At 41.4% G+C, this 22,268-nt stretch overlaps 2 protein-coding genes across 2 annotated transcripts in view; both read left to right on the top strand.

Annotated features, from left to right (window-relative positions):
- Nucleotides 1-2,700, top strand: part of tmc3 (transmembrane channel like 3) — a gene marked incomplete at both ends in the record, with an annotated part of 51,440 nt that extends 48,740 nt beyond the window's left edge. The window contains one exon of the mRNA XM_083995397.1: nucleotides 1,650-2,700. Coding sequence (XP_083851523.1) covers nucleotides 1,650-2,700 — 1,051 coding nt within the window. The remainder of the gene's footprint in view (nucleotides 1-1,649) is intronic.
- A 666-nt stretch (nucleotides 2,701-3,366) lies between these two features.
- On the top strand, nucleotides 3,367-21,526 carry stard5 (StAR related lipid transfer domain containing 5). Its single transcript, XM_083995443.1, has 6 exons — nucleotides 3,367-3,932; nucleotides 10,065-10,114; nucleotides 11,431-11,563; nucleotides 13,693-13,810; nucleotides 16,628-16,721; nucleotides 18,973-21,526. The coding sequence occupies exons 1-6, from the start codon at nucleotides 3,843-3,845 to the stop codon at nucleotides 19,121-19,123; spliced, it is 636 nt and encodes a 211-aa protein (XP_083851569.1). The 5' UTR covers nucleotides 3,367-3,842; the 3' UTR covers nucleotides 19,124-21,526.
- The last annotated feature ends 742 nt before the right edge of the window (nucleotides 21,527-22,268 follow it).

The raw sequence follows: 22,268 nt of genomic DNA on the forward strand, positions 1-22,268 counted from the left end.
ATTGAACACGTCAACATTTTTCTCAGAAAATATATTTCTAATAGAGCTATTGACATGAAATTTTCACCAGATGTCGGCATCAACCCAAGTAATGCACACATACAAAGAAATCCGAACATTAATGTCCATAAATTAAGTTATTTGTAATAAAGTGAAATGACACAGGGAATAAGTATTGAACACATGAAGAAAAGGAGGGGCAAAAAGGTATGGAAAGCCAAGAAAGCAGCTGGAGTTTGTCAGTATTTAGAATGTAATCCTGTCTCCTATCAGTGCAAAGTAATATCTGCTGGTTTAGTCCTGATTGATGCCTTTTAAAAAGGTTTCTCACCACCAAGGTGTCAGACAAGAAGTATTGCATGGTGGGCAATGGCAAAGGGCTGTCTAAAGACCTACACAACCTTACTATTGCAAAACAGGAGTCAAAACAATAATCAGAAGGGTTCCCTAACAGTCCAGGACACTGGTGGAGAGCTTCAGAAAGACCTGGGATCAGCAGGTACAGTTGTTTCATAGAAAACAATAAGTACTGCACTCAACTGCCATGGCTTGCATGGTGTGTGTGCATGGAGGCCATGGCAGTTGAGTGCATTACTTATTGTTTTCTATGAAACAACTGTACCTGCTGATCCCAGGTCTTTCTGAAGCTCTCCACCAGTGTCCTGGACTGTTAGGGAACCCTTCTGAATATTGTTTTGACTCTTCTGTCTGAAATCTTTGGTTGCGTAGGTCTTTAGACAGCTCTTAGACAGCTCTTTGCCATTGCCCATCATGCAATACTTCTTGTCTGACACCTTGGTGGTGAGAAACCTTTTTAAAAGGCATCAATCAGGACTAAACCAGCAGATATTACTTTGCACTGATAGGAGACAGGATTACATTCTAAATACTGACAAACTCCAGCTGCTTTCTTGGCTTTCCATACCTTTTTGCCCCTCCTTTTCTTCATGTGTTCAATACTTATTCCCTGTGTCATTTCACTTTATTACACATAACTTAATTTATGGACATTAATGTTCTGATTTCTTTGTATGTGTGCATTACTTGGGTTGATGCCGACATCTGGTGAAAATTTCATGTCAATAGCTCAATTAGAAATATATCTTCTGAGAAAAATGTTGACGTGTTCAATACTTATTTTCCCCGCTGTACAAGTTTTTTTCCCCTTTCTTTCTTTGCAGCCATTGTTGATTAAAGGTCCAGTGTGTAAAATGGGAGGAAAACCGTGACATTCTCCCGTCCGCAAAGTGACGGTGGCCTCCGAGGACAAAAAAAACTTGTGAAACACGCTCTCTGGTTGGCTGGATTTTCCTTTCGGGCTGCCGTACAAACATGGCGTTGCAAGATGGCGACACTCTCTAAAGCAAGACCCTTGCTATATGTATACAGTATATAAAAGAAGAATTATAAGGCTACGAAAACCAAACACATTTTATTTTACAGCGATTATACACTTATACAAATATAGTCATGGGTAGTATATTCAGATTTTGCCAATAAACAAATATTACACACTGGACCTTTAATTTCAGTTCAGTCAAAATTAAGAGACATTTCAAATCTGTCCATGCTTTTTAACAGCTTGATGCAATAACAAACCAACAATAATGTTATAAGCTGATTCTTATATGTTGTTCTTTCTTATACAGGCCCCCACCATTTCTTAGCGGCCCTAGCGGATCCTGCAGGTCCAAGTCCTACCATCACATGGCGTACAATCCCCCAGCTCGTTATTCTGACAACATCCACTCTGACCCCCTGTACAGGAAGACCATACGCTCCATACACCCCGTGGAACCCGCCGCCGGGTTCATCGCCGCACAGAATTACGCAGGACGGCGCGGCCACACCACCCGCTACGTGATCGTCAACGAGCACGAGCCCAGGAAGAAGCTGCTGCGCTCGGCCACTCGGATCCCGCGGCATTACCTCATGGAGGAGCCCGCGGAGATCCTGGAGCTGTACCCGTGCAATATCAAACGCTACACGTCCCGCACCGCCGCCCACCACCAACCACACCCACACCCACACCCTCACCCACACCCTCACCGGTCACACCCGTCACACCCGTCACAGCAGCACCTGAGTGAAGAGGAGGAGGAGCAGGAAGAAGGAAAAGGCAGGAGAAGGACGTCACTGGGGAAGACTCATCGGCCCCGGTCCCTCTCGGACCTCCACCAGTCGGCGCACTTCTACATCGGCGACCGCGTGGAGAGCCAGGCGTCCATGGCTAAAGACGGCGGCCACTCGGCCCGAGGGAGGTATGAAGCACGAGAAGACGACGGAGAGGACGACGGCGAAGGAGAAACGGACTGGGGGGATTTAGAGTCGCGTTCCCGGTCCCAGGCCAGCGTGAGAGGAGCGGACCCTCTTCTTGTGCGAACCAGACATCGCATCCATTCTCCAGGAAGACACTTTCAGTCCCCGGCTAGGACCAGACACGTGGAATCTCACGTGAAGCCCAAGACGACGAGACCGAAGCTGGACGCCCCGGCGCTGACCGAGTCGGACTCTGCCTCCCTGGCCTCCAGCAGTGACCAGCAGAACAGCAGCACTGACCAGTACATTCAGGTTATTCACAACAAGGAGCGGTATCTCAAGTCTGACACCAAACAAGGAAAGATGGCCAAAAAGAAGTCCAAGACCAGCTTCGATCTAAATGTCACTGAGTCAAATGACCTGGTCTGTTCCAACGTATGACATCTTTGCTAAAATGTTATAGCCTATGCTGTTAAAATATTTCTCAAAATATCATATCAATATGTGTTGATACATTGCATTGAAAGCACAGAAAGTATATTATCATACGTGTGTGTCCTGTGTGTGGTCATTGTCTTGTATGATTTGTCAGCTTTTAAATTACTGTTGCAATGTGTATTACAATAAAACAGAAACACTGGCGGTGTAACATAAGCTATTAAATGTTATATAGCTTAGATAATCACACTACCAAACACAATAAAAAGCATCTCTGTAAGAAAAAATAAATCAGTCCTGTACTCAGTGTACTGTGTGTGAATAAACATCTGGATTGTAGTAACTGTAGCTACTACACTTCCCAGCTGGCTTTGCTGCAGCAAGCACGGATCAAAGAACAAACCGGGCGGTCTGGCTTTCAAAATAAAACACATGGGACTCGGCACTTCGTTAAAAACGCCGCATTGTGCTCAAATTATCAGATGATATTTGATTAAATATCTAAATGGTGTTGAAAATTCACATGGAACGTCATTACGGAATATGTACATCACCATTTAACGCACACGTCTGCGACTAGGCGTTTTATTTTGAAGGCTAAAAGCGGAGGCGCGTTTTTTCTGGTTGATTTGACGTCTGTGTGTCTTGTGCAGGCAATTCCTCTCGTTCTGGGAATTCATTCAGATACTACAAGCTCCGGTGTTACCTATGAGGCAGATGGGGGCCGTCGTGTAGTCTCAGGGCGGTTTAAATTATTTTCAGCTCTCAGCGCTTGACAGACGTGGGCGCCGGTTTTCTTTGTCCGCGAAGGGCTACGTAACCTCGAAGGGAGCTAGCTGCCTGTTGGTAAACGATGCGTCTTCGCATAGCACATTTCATTCATTTTGGCTAACGCTAGCTTCGGCGGCTCACGTTCACCTGACCGGGGGCTCGGTCGACTCGATAACACCAGGTTTACTACATGAAGTTTCGTGACACAAGTCGTCTACAGTGTGGCTTTAAGTCTCCGTTGAACTGAGGAACAGAAGCGACGTGTGTGTGTCGACCACTTTAGCCGCTGTAGCGTCAGCCAGCCAGCCCAGCCAGTCAGTCCGCAAAGTGGAAAATTAGGTTAGCTAAGGTGACGTTAACTTTCACCAACTGTCATGGATTATGAACACAAAGCGAAAACAGTGGCCGACTGCCTGCAGGGCTACAAGAGGGATGAGTCCGGATGGAAAGTCTGCAAGAAATCGGTAACTGTCTCTGCTGTTGTTGTGTGATGTGAAACTGTGTTGCTCTTCATCCACTCGACCTTTACACACTGTGGTGTGTGGACAGCGAGTTTGACAGGCAGGCTCTCTGATGATGGTGCCACGCGACGTGTGGCCGTGGCCCTCCCACCTGCAGAGCAGAACACCTGAAACCTGACACCTGCTGCAAGAAGAGATGGTTTTTTACAAGGATATGCTCAAGGTTCCATACATGTATATAATGACATGAAATCAGCAGGATTATGATTTTTACCCTGAGAAACCAAAATCAAAGTGACTGACAGCATCATGTCTTATATTCCAATTTATACATGCTATCAAAACACTCAATGATCTACAAACTAAATGAGTTGATTGAGATTAAATGTTAAATATCCACATCAGACAAAACTGATGATATGAGGCTTGATAACACCACGCTGTAGTTACATGGTCATAGATCTGACCACAAAGGGAAGTGACCTTTTTGATTAACACTACATCATAAAAAAACACCAACTTAAAATAGATCATTCAGTTCACTTCTTTTCCCCAAAATGAAAACAAACATGGGCTAAAAAATCAGATTGAAACCTCAATTGGAGTCATTTTCTGTGTGAGTTGGTTGTAGCTCATGAGCTACCTGCTGTAGAGAAACACTTTATCATTATCAGATCTACCAGAGCAGTAAAATGCTCTCAGATAAAGACAGAATAATAGAAATAGAAACAAAAAATCTTGAACTGAGTCCAGAGTTTCCCTGGAGTTTTTCCAGTTTATGGCCTGGTGACCTCTGAGAGTTTTCATATTAATTTAGGTTTCTTGTTCAGTGTTGTACAAATATATCAAGCTAGAACAAAATTTAATAATCTCAATTTTCCACTGGGAAATTGTTGTAATCTGAAAGTAGCATGAAAGTCTGTCCCTTTGACCATTATCTTGAACATACAGTCACTGAGCACTTTATTAGAATCAGCTGCTTATTCATACATTTATCCAATCAGCCAATTATGTGGCAGCAGTGGTCTGCATGAAATCAAGCAGATACAGGTTGTTGTTGGTAGAGAGGTCAGAGGAGACAGAGCTGCTCTGAACTACAAAGCAGGATTTGAGGTTATCAAGGTAACTTTAGGTTTAACTCTAAGTCTTCAGTCCTACACAACGGTTGCTCACATGTTACCAGGGTAAATCACGATGCTTCTGTCCTAAACTGCTTCAGAGCAAGTCAATTTAAGCCAAACTACTGACCAATCGGAACCGTGGAAAAAGGGAGTCAGTCCTGACGAGAACAAAAGACTTTACATTTCCATTATAAACAATAACCATCAGTGCATTTATCTAGATCTCACGTGTCCACTGCAGCTCAAGCTACATTACATTACATTTTTCTCACTAAATAAGTATATAGTTAATCTCATTCCTTCATTTTATTAGAACCAAGATTATTTAATCCAACAATGATGGTGATTTTAAGTCTTCTTCATCACCTCAGCTCAGAATAAAACGAGTAAACTCTCTGACAAGAACTGGAAATAAATCTAAATCTCTGATGTGTAGAACAATGATCCACACACTGATCATAATATTCCATGATTATAAATCAGTCTTCTCAAACATCTGTTTTTCCTCCTCCCTGTAGCAGAAACAGTCTAACTTCAGCTTTTTGTCTCATGAAACATTCAACAGCCTGTTCATCATCTGACAAAAGAGAGAAACCACACAGAAATGCTCTTATTTACAATCTAATACTAGTCTAACTTTGTGTTATTTTTTAAAATTCACATAATTTACATTTTCTATTGTTTTTTTTGTTTTTTTTAACCTTTATTTAACCAGGCGAAATCAATTAAGAACATGTTCTTATTTACAATGATGGCCTGACAAGAGGCATAAGCTTCTTATTCTTGTTGAACATCACTTCTTACCACGGCTGTGACTAAGGTCAGCTGCATAGGGGAGAAAGGTGATGACAGTTCTAGAGCCCCACAGCCCATTAGCCTAATCTTTCTATGACTAAATTATTCTACATATAACCCAGACTAATATTCATGCTAATGGTGCATCAGCATCAAAGCAAAGCCACAAAACATGCAGTATTCATGAAATACGTTTTATTTTCCAAGCAATAACCCTCTGTCTTCTTTAAAAAAAAAAAAAAAAAGGTTTAGTCCACGCTGGAGCAACAGTAGCCCCTCGCAAAGTCTTGAGGGAATTGTTAGCTAACATAGCACAGACAGGTTACTAATGCTAGCAGAAAGAACAGAGAATGCCTACACATAAATCTGGTTATGGTTGTTATGCACAATGCAAATTCCATGTGTGTAAATACCCAGTTATTCTAGTGAGTGGTTATATGGGAAAAATAATTTAAAGGGATAGTTCACCCAAAATTCAAATTTCACTCATTATCTACTCACCCTCATGTTGACTAAGGGCTGGGAGAACTTTCAGAGTCCTCCGTGCCTTCTCAGAGTTAGGGGTGGTCCCCGCGGCAGTATTGGATATAATGGTTGTGAATGGGGCCCACTCTTTTTGTCCAAAAAGACGCACCAAAAAACATCCAAATACCTCCATACTGCTCGTCTGTTATGTCCCTCATGTATTGAAGCCCTGACATGAGAAATTGTTCCGCCGGAAAAGCCGGAAGAGCAGTGAACTGAGACACTGGGAGCTTCCGCTACAAACAAGCTTAAAATATAGACTTATTAAATTTTTTTTGGAACAATTTTTCATGTCAGGGCTTCAATACAAGAGGGACATTACAGACCAGCAGTATGGAGGTATTTGGATGTTTTTTGGTGTGTCTTTTCGGACGAAGAAAAGTGAGCCCCATTCACAACCATTATATGGACAAATACTGCTGCGCGGACCCCCCCGTAACTCAGAGAAGGCACGGAGGACTCTGAAAATTCTCACAGCCCTTAGTCGACATGAGGGTGAGTAGATAATGAGTGAAATTTGAATTTTAGGTGAACTATCTCATCAGGCACTGTCAAGAACATAGAGAAATGATAATGCAGTCTAAGAAAAAAGCCGTGATGAAAAGTCAGGGGGCTGGGGGCCCATTTCAGTATTCTTACAGGGGGCCCAGAACTCCTAGCAACGGCCCTGCCTGCAGGCATCAGTGTTTCTTCTCCATATCCTGTTAAGTACTTGATTCATGGTTTTCCATGAACTCCACCTCTTCCACATGAATGAGCTTGTAGCCGGAGAGTCGACTGAGCCGACTGATAATCACTGTTGTACTACAGGTTATCCAGGATGGTGAACATTATGTTCAGTCAACCCAGATACCTACAAGTATGTTCAAGTTTCCTCACTCTGGTCTGATCCATCTGCATCAATGCCAGATCATCATGGTCTGATTGCCACAGTCTGTCTGAGTTTTGTTGCTGACCATGTTTATCCCTTCATGGCTCTTTAAGTCTCCAGACCAGGATCCAGTAGCACACCTTAGGGATGTGGTCAAACAGGAAGCTGGCAGCGTAAATGCGTAAAAGCCGGACCTGTTTTCAGAACCTCGTGGAACTATCCAGTGTAAAGTTCATTATTCAAAATTCAACATTTCAATATGTACGCCCATCCAAAGAACCAACCATTAGTCCATCCATACACCTATAGACCAACTATTTCAGACTACAGTATGTTCACCAGTTTGAGATGGTAGTGAAACGTGTTTATTTACTTGTTACTTTCTCTTGACAAGCCTCAGCCTTTGTTAATGGGCCACGCCCATGACAGTGATAGATGTGATGGCTTCAATGGCAATGACGATGTTTGAGGTCATGGAATTGAGCTTTCTACAACGTAATGTAAATATTATAGCTTCTTAAAGGGACAGAGTGCTCTCCTAGTCTGCTTCACCTTCTGTCAGGGTTGGGTGGTATCCAAATGTTAATACTGTTAGACCTCCTCCACATGTTACCGGGGTATACAGTATTACTGTGACCAATTAAAAATCATGTTGTACAGCTCCGACGGAGTCACCAAAATGTCGGCTTGCGCCTACATCGGAATAGAGTGCCGAAGCGGAAGCAGGAAGTAACGGCCCCATGGGACCTCAACTTGGAAAAAGGCTCCATGTAAATGAACGGGAGTCAAAGTTTTATTTCGTGATCCGATTGAATTGTGCCATGAGAAAAAAACATGACCTCTACCTGTTTAAAACATCACGTTTCATGAAGAGAAATCAGCAGTTTGTTGTAAAACTATTGTAGAATAAAATTCCGAAGAATTCGTAACCAGAAAGACTACAGGTCGCGTAGGTGACGTCACACACCAAATGCCGCCCTTTCCCGTGTCAGTTGGTGATGTATTTTTTGTGGGACACCAGATTTGTAGTCCTAGAGCGGTCTTCACACAAAATACATTCTTCCGTTGCCGTTTTACGATAAACTGCTGATTTCTCGGCATGAAACATGATGTTTTAAACAGGTAGACCTAGAGGTCATATTTGTTTCTCATGACACAATTCAATCAGATCACGAAATAAAGCTTTGACTCCCGTTCATTTACATGGAGCCTTTTTCCGAGTTGAGGACCCATGGGGCCGTTACTTCCTGCTTCCGCTTCGGCACTCTATACCAAACACCACATAAGGAGACTGAAACAATAACAACAACTTAACAGCTTTTATTAACAACACATAGCTTCTAAAAACTGCAAAAAAATAAATAAATCAGCTTACACTTTGTATAAAAAAGAGTTGAAATGTGAAGATCTAACCGCCATCTGAGCGCAGATCAGCTGAACAAGATCACAGTGGATGAGGCGCTGCACAGCTGTAGCAGCGTGTGTATGTGTTTAATAACATCGGCAAGGGAAAAAAACATAGTCGATCGTCCTCTCAATCGCTGATAGAGGATGGAATTGCTGATCGGCACAAGGCAAGACGAACATCAACTAAGGCAACAAATCTAGTCAAGGTTTTTGCAGATGTTGTGTTTTTCTTGGGGACCAGGATCTTGTTTTCTCTGAGCTGTCATATGGCCATCAACTTTATCAAACATCTCCTGAAAGGAAAACATTATACTATTGGTGGTGCTGGACATACACTCATTATTTAAGCATTAAATATATTTAAGAACCTGACGACGCTGAAAGCGAAACGCGTTGTTCATTAATAAAGTATATCAGCAGAGTCTTATCAGTGTGCGGTGGCCGTCTTTTTCTATAAATTAAATATATTATATTTAATATTATATCAGGCCCCTATATGAATGCATTGCAATTTTCTTCTAATGGCGGTAATGAAACGGTGCTATTTTTAAGATGCTGCAGGATACCTTATGGTTAGTTTAGGTTAAACTTTATTCATGCCAGAGGGGAAATTATAATAATATAATATAATATAAAAGAGCAACAGAATTACTGTATTACTGCCCAACCCTAACTTCTATATGATTCTATGTGATTTCTATTTTAGCTTCAACTGGTCAAGAGCTGCTCACCTTGCTTGTCCTGACAGCACCCACCGCTCCACCATCTGATAAAGTGTCTCTCCCACACCACACACATGTAAAAGCTCAGAAATATGACTTTGATGACCTTTTGTGTTGTTTTGAAATGTGTAGTGTGTCACACAGGCAAATGTTGCTCATGTTTGCTCATCTCGGGTCCAGTAGATCGACAGCAACACACACTCTCAGGTTCACAGCTATTGATTGACACACACAGTCGACAAATGGAAAAGGTGACGAGCACAGTGTGATCGTATAGCTCCTACAATAAATAAACCTAAAGAAACTTAAACTATATCAGAATGGTTACTGTTTACATGAACAGCTGACCGTTAGGACAGGCTAAAACACACCACATTATAGATGACAGCACTTAACAACCATTACAAAACATGGCAAAATTACACACAAAACTCTATATACATTTTACATTTTTTTTCTCAAGTTTATGTGAAAATATGATAATGATAATGAATAAAAACAAACACGGAGCTGTTCTCAGTACAGTACGTACCACACACACAGTTGACAAATGGAAAAGGGGACGATGAAAAAATAAAATAAAAGCCAGCAGCAAAATAACTTGCTGACTAAAATAAAATGAATTTAAAGAATAAATAAATTAATGTTGACGAACTTCACATTTTTTTAACAACCCTGTTGCTTTCTTTGGCAGAACGACGTGGTGGTGTCTTGGCGTCCATCGTCAGAGTTCCCGGGGAATGTGTGAGAAACCTCAACTTTCTTTTTTTTCTTCCTTTTTACCATTGAACATTGGTGACGTACATGTAGTAAACTTGAGAAGACATGTTGCTTTGGTGTACAGTAAGTCTGAACAAGTGGGATAAGGCCTCGTACCTCCACCTGTGACCTCGTTTCTGTTGTACTGTACTACCTGTCCTACCTGTCCTGCGCACCATGGTAACTAAGTGTACTGATGAAATTAAAAGCTAAATATCTCAGGAATCAACTCGTGGTGAGTTTGTAGTGAGCCTGTCCACGCACACAGCTCCACATCCTGAGCTGGAGATGAGTAGTCTAATAGTCTTATTAATAAAAATTTAATTTCAAAAATGTTTCAAGCTGTCAGTTCTAAATAAATCTGAGTAGACTTTAGCCTTTCAATTTCTTCATACTGATCTTCAACAATTCAAATAATTTCCAACCATTTCATACTCTTCATATTATTGAAGATTTCTTCAGCAGTTTCTTCAATTAATTCAGCATTGTTTCAACAGCTTATTCAGCTTTCAGCATTCACCCGTATTTCCTTCAGGAAATGCATTTTCTAGTTATACATTATTTTTCAGCTGAGCTGTCAAAAACTGAGTTTAAATATGAAATATGACACACTGAAGGAATCCAAACTGGGAGGAGCTTATGGTAACACCTCCCATGGTCCCACACTACAGACCACATGACGTCATCCAACTCTTGTCTTGTTATTGGTTTGATTGACAGGCCCCTAGAGGCAGAATGCGCACACTGAGAACACTGAGTGCTGGCATTTTTGTGATCATTAAAATGTTATTAGCTGTTATGAGTTGGTAGTTGAACACAGGCATCTATACAAATGTAGATCATGTGGTGATTTAGAATGTAATGTTTCTGACATGAAGCTAAATGACATTCAGAAAGCTTTTAACCCCCATTGCTGCTCCATTTAATGGCATCAGACCAAATCATGTTTAATAATTCAGTTATTTATTATTATGGACACACATATGTACAAATCACATGACCTCAGTCTCTTGCAATGTACAGAACATAAGAAGCCACCTCAGTTCACAGCAGAAGGAGAGACTTTTATTTCTTATCCTTATAATGTGTATCATGTTTAAAGAAAATATGGTTTGATAATTGACCAAAGGTTTTTATATGCATGGTGTCTAGGTCTGCACTGTTTATCTGTGAACAGGCCTTCAATAATTAGCTTGTCCAATAATGAACATCTAATTTAGAGTGGAGTCATGCCTCAGTAATCTACAGCGCTGTCCTGTCCTGTCCTGTCCTGACCGTGTCCTGTTGCCTGACCTCTGCAGCTACAGGGGCGAGGGGGTCGTCAGCGGCAGCCTGGAGAAGGTGTGGGAGTGCCTGAAGCCGGTTCCCAACGGACACAGAGTCAAGTGGGACAACAACGTGAAAAAGTTTGAGCTGTTAGAACAAATCACAGAGGTGTGTTCCAGTCTTATCTCTCCAGTCGTCGCACCGTAACGGTTACTTGGCACATTTCTGTGGATTTCCATCGAAGGTTGTCTGGATTGTTTTAAAGCTGCACTCGGCGTCTCATCATAATGCAGATAAGATGTTGGGAAACTGTAACTCTGTGATGTTCTATGTCACCAATCTGCAGATACTGTATGCCTCATGGCTCAACCCTCTGGGCTCTGGGCCGGACATTTTCAGCTCTTTAAATATATCAATAATACACATTCAGTATACATTCAGTTGTAATACTTGGCTCCATTGTGGCCAATTGAAACCCATGAAAACTTAATTTTTGTGTTCCTTGTTATTTACAGTATTAAATCAAACAATGTAGGTAAAATATCTTTCATTTTATACTCAACACTTGAAAATTGTATTTTTTAAAAGTTTTCTACCAGATTATGTCATTGGTCCATTTTTGGCCAAGGGAGCAATTTCATATAATATTCTTAGTTTCCAATAGGGGGCGTATGAGGTTTACTGCGCTCTGATGGAACAAATGAATGATACCCAGGGGGCAAAATCCCAGTTTTTTTGGAAAACAGACACGGAGCGTTGTAAAAGGTTTGACACCAGAAATGATATCTAGGAACTTCAAGGATTAAAACCTGGGTGGACAACCCGGTCAACTAGCTGCTGGAAAGCTACAGGGGGCAAAATCCCCTTTCTTGGGTCATTTTGCTGGCAAAATGATGTAAATGCAAATATTTCGGTACTGCAATGGCATAAATAGTCATACAACTATAAAATTTGGCAGAGAGTATCTTGACACATAGGGGGAGGCATGAAAAAAAGATTCTGGGGTTTGTTGCAACTCAATTTTAAGATATCACCCTCAACATCCCAAAAAAGACAAAAAAAAAGTACTGTTCGCCTGACAAATTCTCATGAAAATTATGATTTTTCAGCACTTTATGGAGAATATCTATGCTTAACATGTATATAGAAAATTTCCTTAATTCATAAGCTTCCATTTGAGTCCAAGATAGCCTTTCTATCTAAAAAGCCCCACTTGCTGTGGCCAACGGTCTTCTCTATCTATCTGTTCACTTTGGGGAGACCAGAAATAGAATGTTTTCTGATCATGTCAGTTAACATGTAGTTTTTCACAATAGGTGTTGCATTGTTTGGAGACAGCCTGTAGCTTTCCAGTAGCTAGTAGAAAGGCTATCTTGGACTCACATGGAAGCTTATGAATTAAGGAAATGTTCTATATACATGTTAAGCATAGATATTCTCCATAAAGTGCTGAAAAATCATAATTTTCATGATAATTTGTCAGACGAACAGTATTTTTTTTTTGGTCTTTTTTGGGATGTTGAGGGTGATATCTTAAAATTGAGTTGCAACAAACCCCAGAATTTTTTTTTCCTGCCTCCCCCTATGTGTCAAGATACTCTCTGCCAAATTTTATAGTTGTATGACTATTTATGCCATTGTAGTACCTAAATATTTGCATTTACATAATTTCGCCAGCAAAATGACCCCAGAAAGGGGTTTTGGCCCCTGTAGCTTTCCAGCAGCTAGTTGACCGGGTTGTCCACCCAGGTTTTAATCCTTCAAGTTCCTAGAGATCATTTCTGGTGTCAAACCTTTTACAACGCTCCGTGTCTGTTTTTTTGCTTTGCCCCCTGGGTATGACACAATGTCGAGTATATAGAAAATTGTCATATTTGAAGTTGTTTAACAAACAAGTGCATTGTGCAAACACACTGGCACTTGAAGGGTTAAAATATTAAAAAAGGAATGAATATTTGATACTTATGACAAGAACTGATACTAGTTAAAACCTTTATGCAGTAAAAGAAGCAAATGACAAAAGAAAATTTAAGAAATGACAGAGTGAGTGCAGGGTGCCAGGGGGTTAATACCACAACTCATCCCTGAGGCTTTACACCACTTGTCTCATCCCAACCCGCTCCATTTGTGAAGTTTGGACAAATCCATGCATGTTTCTATAAAATGTAAATCTGGCCCGGTGCAGCTTTAAATGCATACATACACTACATGTTATACTAGAGGTGATATCCATTTTTGCTTTAGCCGTGTTTGAGTCAGTGTTTGAGTACGTTCCCTTGTCTCCCATTCTTGCACAGGACATCTCTATCTGCCGAACAGTCACGCCCTCAGCAGCTATGGGTATCATAGCTCCACGAGACTTTGTAGATGTTATTTTAATTAAGCAATACGAAGATGGCACCATTTCATCAAATGGTGCGTAATGACCCTTTCTTATCTCTTCTTCTTCTTGTACTTGTTCTTTGTACTTTTTAAGATTCATTGTTCCCTGCTGTCGGGGCTGGACCGTTTTTACTTTGATGCAAGGCTGTTTGTTTTGTTTTTTCTGTACTGAGGACACACTACAGGTCTAAAACATTACATTACATCACATTGATTTCAGTCACATGTCTCATAAAAAAAGTTACAGAATAGACTCCAGTGTGTCAGACAGGATGTTTGACATGGCCCAGGAGATAAGGATCTGCTGTAGATTAGACTTATGGACTGACGGTGTTTAAACACAGCTTGTGGCTGTTTGAACATAAAGCAGTAGCATATTCAAACATCAAGTCAAATAGAGGTGTTGATAAATCTCAGTGTGGACACTAAACCTCCGTGTTTACTTCTCTGATTTCCTTCAAACTGACTGTGGTGAGACTGTGGCTGTGATTGGCTCCAGCACAGACCTGCAGTGTGTCCTCTGTCACACAGTGCTGTGGTTGTCACTGTGTGCAAACCGTGTGCTGTTTTATAGGCAGACTAACCTGTCACTGTAGGTTAAACAGTAATTTAAAGGATGATCCTTTTTTTTTTTTTTTTTTTTACAACCTTGCTTTTGCCCATGCAAGTTTATACACCATTGTACTCACCATTGACATCAACATACAGATAGTACAGATACAGAAGCTAAGAAAGGCCAAAAAAATAAAATCCCATTCTCTCAATTAGCAGCTTTGTTATGTCGAGAATGACACAATCATGCTGTTAGCTTGAGAAAACACAGCTCCATAACAAAGTTTTCAATTAGTGTTATCTCCAGCTAAATTCTTAATTAATCCAGTATCTGGATGTAACAAAGCTCCTTCATCTACAGATCACAGGATAGCTATCCTGAGAGCTCAAGAAAGCAAAGCTCTTTCAGTAAGATGAGGAATAGTTGTGAGTATTTCCTCTGCTTCTGTAGGAAAACACCTGAAGAACTACAGTTAATATGGTGTAAACAGGGAAATAGAAGCTGAAACTGAGCTTTAATCACACAGAGATCAGACCAACATTAACATCACTGAGCAGTAACATTCAGTAACTGCCAATAAAGTTATGTCATTACTATAATAGATGGTAATTATTAACCAATAGGTCTGATTTTGTATAATGTATAAATTCTGCACAGATGAGAGGTAGTTCAGGAAGAGAAAATATATTTTCCCATATGACTTGATGATGTCGCCACATCCAGTTATAAAATGGCCCAAACAGATTTATTAAAGAGAGCGTAAGTGAAGTGTAAGTTGAGTCCCAGTGTACAGGACTTTGTTGCAGTGATGTCATTGTGTTCCTGTATCTCAGCCATTAACTTATAAATATCACTGCTGATGGAAGCGATGGCCAGACCTATGAAAACTAACACACACACACACAGACTGAAGTGATTAAAGCTCCTTCTTTAACCACTATAAAGAAGCTAACTGTAGTTTAGACAAGTAACTTCTAGCAGTTGTTTGGAGACAGATTGTTTCTCTGTATATTTCACAATATCACAATACATGTAGATACATTCAGTTGACTGTGATTCCTGTAACAGCTGGAAAATTGATATCAAATGATGATGTCATGGCTGTAAAAGCCTCTAATAGGTTTATTGTCATAATCGTAGTGAATTGGAGATAGGGTTGCAGATGGGTGGAACATGTTCAGAAACTTTCAATGGGGAGTTAAGATAGGGAATTTGGAAGATACTCCAAATTGGAAACTTTCCATGGGAATTTTGGGGAACTTATGGGAATTTATAGGAAATAAATGGAAATAATTTAAACATGTGCAGACATCCTTGCAAAATAAAACAATTAAAAACCATGACATGTCAACAGATTCATTGGTGAGTAGAACTTTAAATCTTTAATTCTTGTATTAAACAATCAATTCTTTCAAAAACGTGAATGTTGAGTAAAATATCACTCACACCCCGCCTCCGCCCATTCAAAATGTAAAACCCTAATCCAACCTTCAATTTTGTAAATTTCCAGTTTATTCCCATATATTCCCGTTAATTCCCATGGAAAGTCTCCAACTTTGAAAATTCCCATTATTTTGCAACCCTAATTGGAGAGGACCTGTCAGATCATTAAAGGAATAGTTCAACATTTTGGCAAATTGGCCCATTGCCATAATCACTATAGTTATAGCAGTAGGTTTGTTACCTTTAATTGTCGGTGCAAGATATAAACTCATCAAATACACAAGTTGTGACCTGCACATTTATCACGATATGAGATAATAACAGAACGTTACGAAACAGTTGTTTCAGAGGTAAATACAGAGACTGCTTCCTGAAAAAGTGTCCCTGAAGGCAACGCGCATCAGCGGTTTTGCATGAATTTACCTCTAAAACAGCTCCGTCTGGTAACGTTCTGTTATTATCTCATAGCGTGGTGAATGTGCAGGTCACAACTTGTCCACGACAGCGTTTTAGAGTTGTTGGGTTGTGTATTTGATGAGTTTGATGAGGGAAACCTAGAAATTCCATTAGCCTCCGTAGCGTAGCTCTGAGCATCTCGCCGCTCTGCTCCGCCGTTCTAAAAATAGCTTGCACCGACAAATAAAGGTAACAAACCTACTGCTATGACTATAGTGATTATGGCAATGGGCCAATTTGCCAAAATGTTGAACTATCCCTTTAAGGCCTACCTTTAACCAAGTGTATTTAACTGAAGGCTCTTGGTTTAGTGTGTGACCCGTGTGAGTCTTCATGAGATCAACATGATGTTGACAAAAGTGCACGTGTGTCTGTTTGTTTTGTGTCGTGTCAAACAGCCACCAACGTGAGTCACCCGGGCTGCCCCCCCCAGTCTGGCTACGTGAGAGGATTCAACCATGCATGTGGCTGCATCTGTGTGCCCATCTCAGGGTGAGTGCACCCCCCCTCCTCTGAAAAGTTATTTAATTAGAAAAAAATCAAATAATTTGTTTCTATGATAATAAAAAGTTATTTCTGACATTTGTATTCTGGCGCCTGCTAATGGAACAGTCTGTTGAGTATCACATCTACTGAACCTGGACCTGAGCCTGTGCACATTACTGAGGAGTTTTAAATTAAGTTCTAACAGTACTGTTGATGAAACTGACATTCCAAACTACAGATGAATCTAGACTCTCCCCCTGATGGTCGTCTGCTTCCTCTGCTCAGTCTGGGTTCAGGTTACACATCTGTTCATCCAGAGTCAGAGGAAGAAATGAACCATTCGTATGAAATTTACTCATAATAAAAGTCTGGAGTCGTGGTAAAAAAGAATCCTGTGTGGGCGTCGTATAGCTCACCCGGTAGAGCAGGTGCCCCCATAAACAGAGGCTGTAGTCCTTGCTGCAACGACCTTGGGTTCGATTCCACCCCTTTGCTGCATGTCGTTCTCCCCATTTCTTTGTCAAAATAATGGCATAAAAAGCTAAAGAAAAGACTTAAAGGTATAATATGTAGGAATTCCCCCTTTCCAGCGGTGCGGTTGCATATCTGAACATATTCTTGATGTTGCATTCACGTGAAATCAGGCAGACGTCAGACAGACAACGGACGCAAAACAATACAGACGTGACAATATGTTGTCATGGTGATGTGGTATTGTTTACCTGACCCACGTTTTACCGTCTTTCTCTCGTGGAGTAAAATGACATCCGGTTGGTTTGCCGACGGCCGTCTGCCTGACTGCACCTGAATGCAACATCAGTGCCTCCGTCCTTCCTCACACTACACAGTGGTGACAGTTTTAACAGGCCGAGCCCACAGCTCCGCTGAGTTTCCGTGGTTACCTACGGTCACGCTAGCCAGGCTGGCGCCGCCTACTGGTTCCGGCAACTAGCAATGCGTTTCGGTTTGCTCCGTCCGCCAAAACGGTAGGACCAATCAGCGAGCAGATGTGGCGATGACGGGCGATGACGTTGAACTGAAGCGCCCAAACTTAAATACCGGTGTAGTTCCCAAGCTGCGGTAAACAGTTGACGAGATGGATGTCGGCGAAGCTATACGCTCTGTGCTTGAAACTATTCCGGATATTGAAGACTTAAAGCCAGAACAAGAAGCATGTTTGACGAATTTTTTGGAGGGCAAAGACGTTTTTAGCATACGTCACCGCCAAGCAGCAGCGATTAGTCAAAGCAAACGGAAGCAACCGCCTCCCGGAAGCAAACAAATCTCTACGGCTCGTGTTCAGACGCTATATGAAATGTAATGAAATAAGCGGCTGATGCATCAGGCTACGGTCACGCTGCCACTCAACGTAAAAAATGGCGATGCAACATGGCCGCCTCGGTTCGGTGTGTCGCCCACTTATGTATTTGTAACGACTTGTAACAACTCATTCTAAGGTACGAGAAAGCTTTCATTTGTATGCGGCTGTGATTCCACTTCAGTGAAATACGTATTTATGAAAGAAATATTTGATTTTTGCTAATAAAAAGCCAAATAAGTTGGGGCTTTAAAGGTCCAGTGTGTAAAATGGGAGGAAAACCGTGACATCCAGCGTTCAGATTCTAGTTTGCAGCACTCACCCCTCCCATTAACAAAGTGACGGTGGCCTCCGAGGACAAAAAAACGTGTTTACCAAGATTGGGAGTATTTCAGGAGCATGGAGCGATGAGGTGAAGATCTAAACTGCTGTTTTCTCCTCCTCCTTCTTTCCTTCCGCCTTCTTCTCCGTTGATTTATTTATGAACACGAAACTCATGAAACGTGCTCTCTGACTGGTTGGATTTTCCGTTCGGGCTGCCGTACAAATATGGCGACTTTCCCTAACGCAAGACCCTTGCTATATGTATATATAAAAGAATCATAAGGCTATGAAAACCAAATACTTTTATTTTATAGTGATTATACACTTATATGAATATATTCTAATTTTGCCAATAAACCTTGAAAATTATTACACACTGGGCCTTTAAAGAGGAAAAAAAAACGTATCTTGTGAGGTCACAGCATCCTTTAACCTCCAAAGTCTAATGCAATTCGGGGAGTTCTTGGGATTTTGAGGTCACAGTGATCCTTTGAGCCACCAAATCAATAAGTTTATCCATGTTTACCATGAGTGTTTGTGCCAAATCTGGTGAAGCTCCTTTTTTCTGTTTGTCACAGCATGTGTGTGTGTGTGTTTGATCTGCTTTGTTTCCAGAGAGCCCAACAAAACCCAGGTGTTCAGCTTCTTCCAGACCGACCTGGGCGGGTTCCTCCCTCGCTCCGTGGTGGACTCCTTCTTCCCGTCCAGCATGGCCGAGTTCTACAGCAACATGGCCAAGGCTGTCAAATCCCTGAAGGACCTTTGACACTGAGAGATAAGAGCTCCCGCCCTCAGACATGCACATGTGTGGTTTTTTACCATGTGCAAGTTTTGAGACTAATTCAACACCAGATTGAAAAAAAAAAAACCTGAGGCCTACAGACAGGTCAGGCCAAACGTTCATCCCATTCGACACAGTAACAAACTCAATAGCAGTCAGCACACAGAGATTATTAAACACCCATTTAATCCAGATAGATCTAATCCACATTTAATGTTATTGTACTTCCCTAAACTCCTGTGTCACCGCAGGAGGAACCTAGTAACCTACACACTGAGAAAACACAGAGGGCTTCCATTCAACAAAACCAGTCCAGGTCCTGAACCCAGTCCACATCACACTCTGTCAGAGGGATCTACAGTATGTGTCCTAATCTTAATAATTCCAGTTAGATGTCAAATCTATAATTGTACGTGTGGTTAAAGGTGCAGAATATCTGCGCTTTCTACCAGAGTGACGTGACACCAGACATTCCTCTTTTACTAATTGCACACTCGACATGTGCACTAAACATGCATGTTGCATGGACCTTATTTACCCTATGCTGGTATCAGATTGTTGGTTTGGAGTCGTCCCCTCATACCTCATAATAGTCGTTTGTGTACTTGAAGTGTCACAGTTTCTGCTCATGCCCGCTCACCTGGAAGCCGCGAGCGTCTCAGCTCCACTGGATCACCCGAGCACAGGTGCGTCGGCAGCTGTTTATAGGCCACACACGTTCGATGCTGCTCCATTTTAACTGACAAGTGTCTTCTTCACCCTCCTTTGTGCCATTTGTAATGAAAAGTGCGTTTTCCCTTTGTTTTTCACCACTCACGGTCCTCATGCAGGTTGGAGATCACAGCCCAATGAGCTGCAGCGTTTTACATTTATTCTTTACTTCTCTGACAAACTTGATGTAAGTCGATGCTCAAAGTTCTCATGTTTGAGACTTGATGGAAACATTATGGAAAATGTAAGAACACAACTCAACTCATCAACTTGATTTTACATATTTAATGTGGAAATCACAGATTATATGATATCATGTTTGAAAACAGCTGCAATACAGTAGCATTCACCCTGCACCATCTAATACTTCCATTCATTTTAATGCTATTACTAAATAACTAAAAAATCAAATCTACTATAAATAACACGGCATCATGCAGGAGCAGCTTTAAAGCTCTTTGTTTTTCCTCTTTTGAAATGAAACATAACGTCTGCATACTGTGGTTCTGTCTGGTGAAAAACACTGGGCAATGAACTTGTAGTGGGCATTCTAACAAGAGTATTGAGGACTTAAAGACACATGGACGATAAGAATCAAACAGAGGTCCATCCACGCTGACAATTTGCTTTATTTATATTGTGCTGTCTGTTCACATTAAGGTAAAGAAAAAGAAAAGCACACACAAAAAAAGATATTTTTAAATTCAATTTGTTTTTATCTTGACAGTAATCCTATACTTCGTTTTTATGTACTAACAATATAAAATGGAAGTTATTCCACAACTGCCAGAGAGATGTACAGTACTACACTGTATCATTGTGGAATCTTCATACACTGATGTGGAGGGAGAGGAGCAAATGCTGCGAGACGCAGTCTGAGCTCTTCCTTCATTTCCTCTGCAGCAAGGCTGAAGTAAACAGTTCCTTAAAGGGATAGTTCAGTTTCTTTGAAGTGGGGTTGTATGAGGTACAAATGACCCCTCAGTATAATATGTGCAGTAGACGGCTCTCTGCTCTCATACCAGCTCATAGTGCTGGACAGAGACACAGGAGATCAAATGCTGTGAACCGGCCCAAACTAACAGCATATGTTTGCTGCCCATCTCAAAATAAAACACCTGTTTAAAGGGATAGTTCAACATTTTGGCAAATTCTCCCATAGTCATAATCCCTATAGTTTTAGGAGTAGATTCATTACCTTTAATTGTCGGTGCAAGCTGTTTTTAGATCGGCGCGGCAGAGACGTGAGCTCTGCACAGCGTACGCTACTTTCGACTTTCCCTCATCAAACTCATCAAATACACAATCCAACATCTCCAAAACACTCACATGGACAAGTTGTGACCTGCACATTCACCACGCTATGAAATAATCATGGAGCATCACGAGACTGAGTTGTTTTCGAGGCAAATGCGTAGCCGGAACTACATTCCAGACACGGCTGCTGCAGGGCCGGCTCTACGCAGGGGCAAGAGGGGGCAGCACCACCTCAAATAAATCTCTTTTAGAAGTTGAGAAAGCACATTTTAATATACTCAAAAAATGTGTATATTACAAGTTGACAAAATTATCTGCAGTAGCACAAAAATCCGCCGAAAAAGGGACACTGTTCTTTTCTAAAATGTTCTGTTCTTTTTTCTTTTAGTAAGTGTTCTTTTTAGTATTCATAAGTTTACCTTTCAGTTTTGTAAATCTTGACCATAGTAGACCCCCCCCCCCCCCCCCTTCTCAGAGTACACCAGAATGCTTCACTCACATTTTAAAATCACAAAAATTTTCTGGGGGGGGGATGCCCCCAGACCCCCCTACAGGGGTTTAGCTACTCACCTTTTTCACCCCCTCTGGGTTTGCAATGCATCTTCAGGTATATGCACCCCTAACCCCCCATATAATGTGGCTCTTTGCATTACGACAGTAACAAATTTGGGCTCTAAGACCCTGGTTGGCCACCCCGGCCCCGAGTTGGACAGGTCTGAAGGTAGAGGCCTGTCAAAGTGCAATCCACTTCTCCAGGTTGGGGTTGGACACATAGTCAACAACCCAATTCAATGAAGTTACTATAAGCACAGAGAAAAAAAAGTGCTGGAGCTTGATGTAGTCACATGATGCCCCCTTCACATTTCTGACTGCCCCCTCATATATGCCGCCTAGAACCAGCCCTGGGCTGCTGGGCAAAAGCGCAAGTAGTTCTGAGTATTTGCTTCATGTGTTGTAATGTTCCATAATTATATGCTATTATTTCATAACGTGGTGAATGTGCAGGTCACAACTTGTCCACCAGAGCGTTTTGGAGTTGTTGGATTGTGTATTTAGTTTGATGAGGGAAACGCGACAGTACCGTGCCCCTCCGTCTCTGCACCACGGATCGGCTTTCTGCCATGTTGTCTCGTATTATGGGGCTTCAGTTTTAAGAGTCTGA

Source organism: Trachurus trachurus (genome assembly GCF_905171665.1).
Source record: "Trachurus trachurus genome assembly, chromosome: 3".
NCBI classification, from domain to species: Eukaryota; Metazoa; Chordata; class Actinopteri; order Carangiformes; family Carangidae; genus Trachurus; species Trachurus trachurus.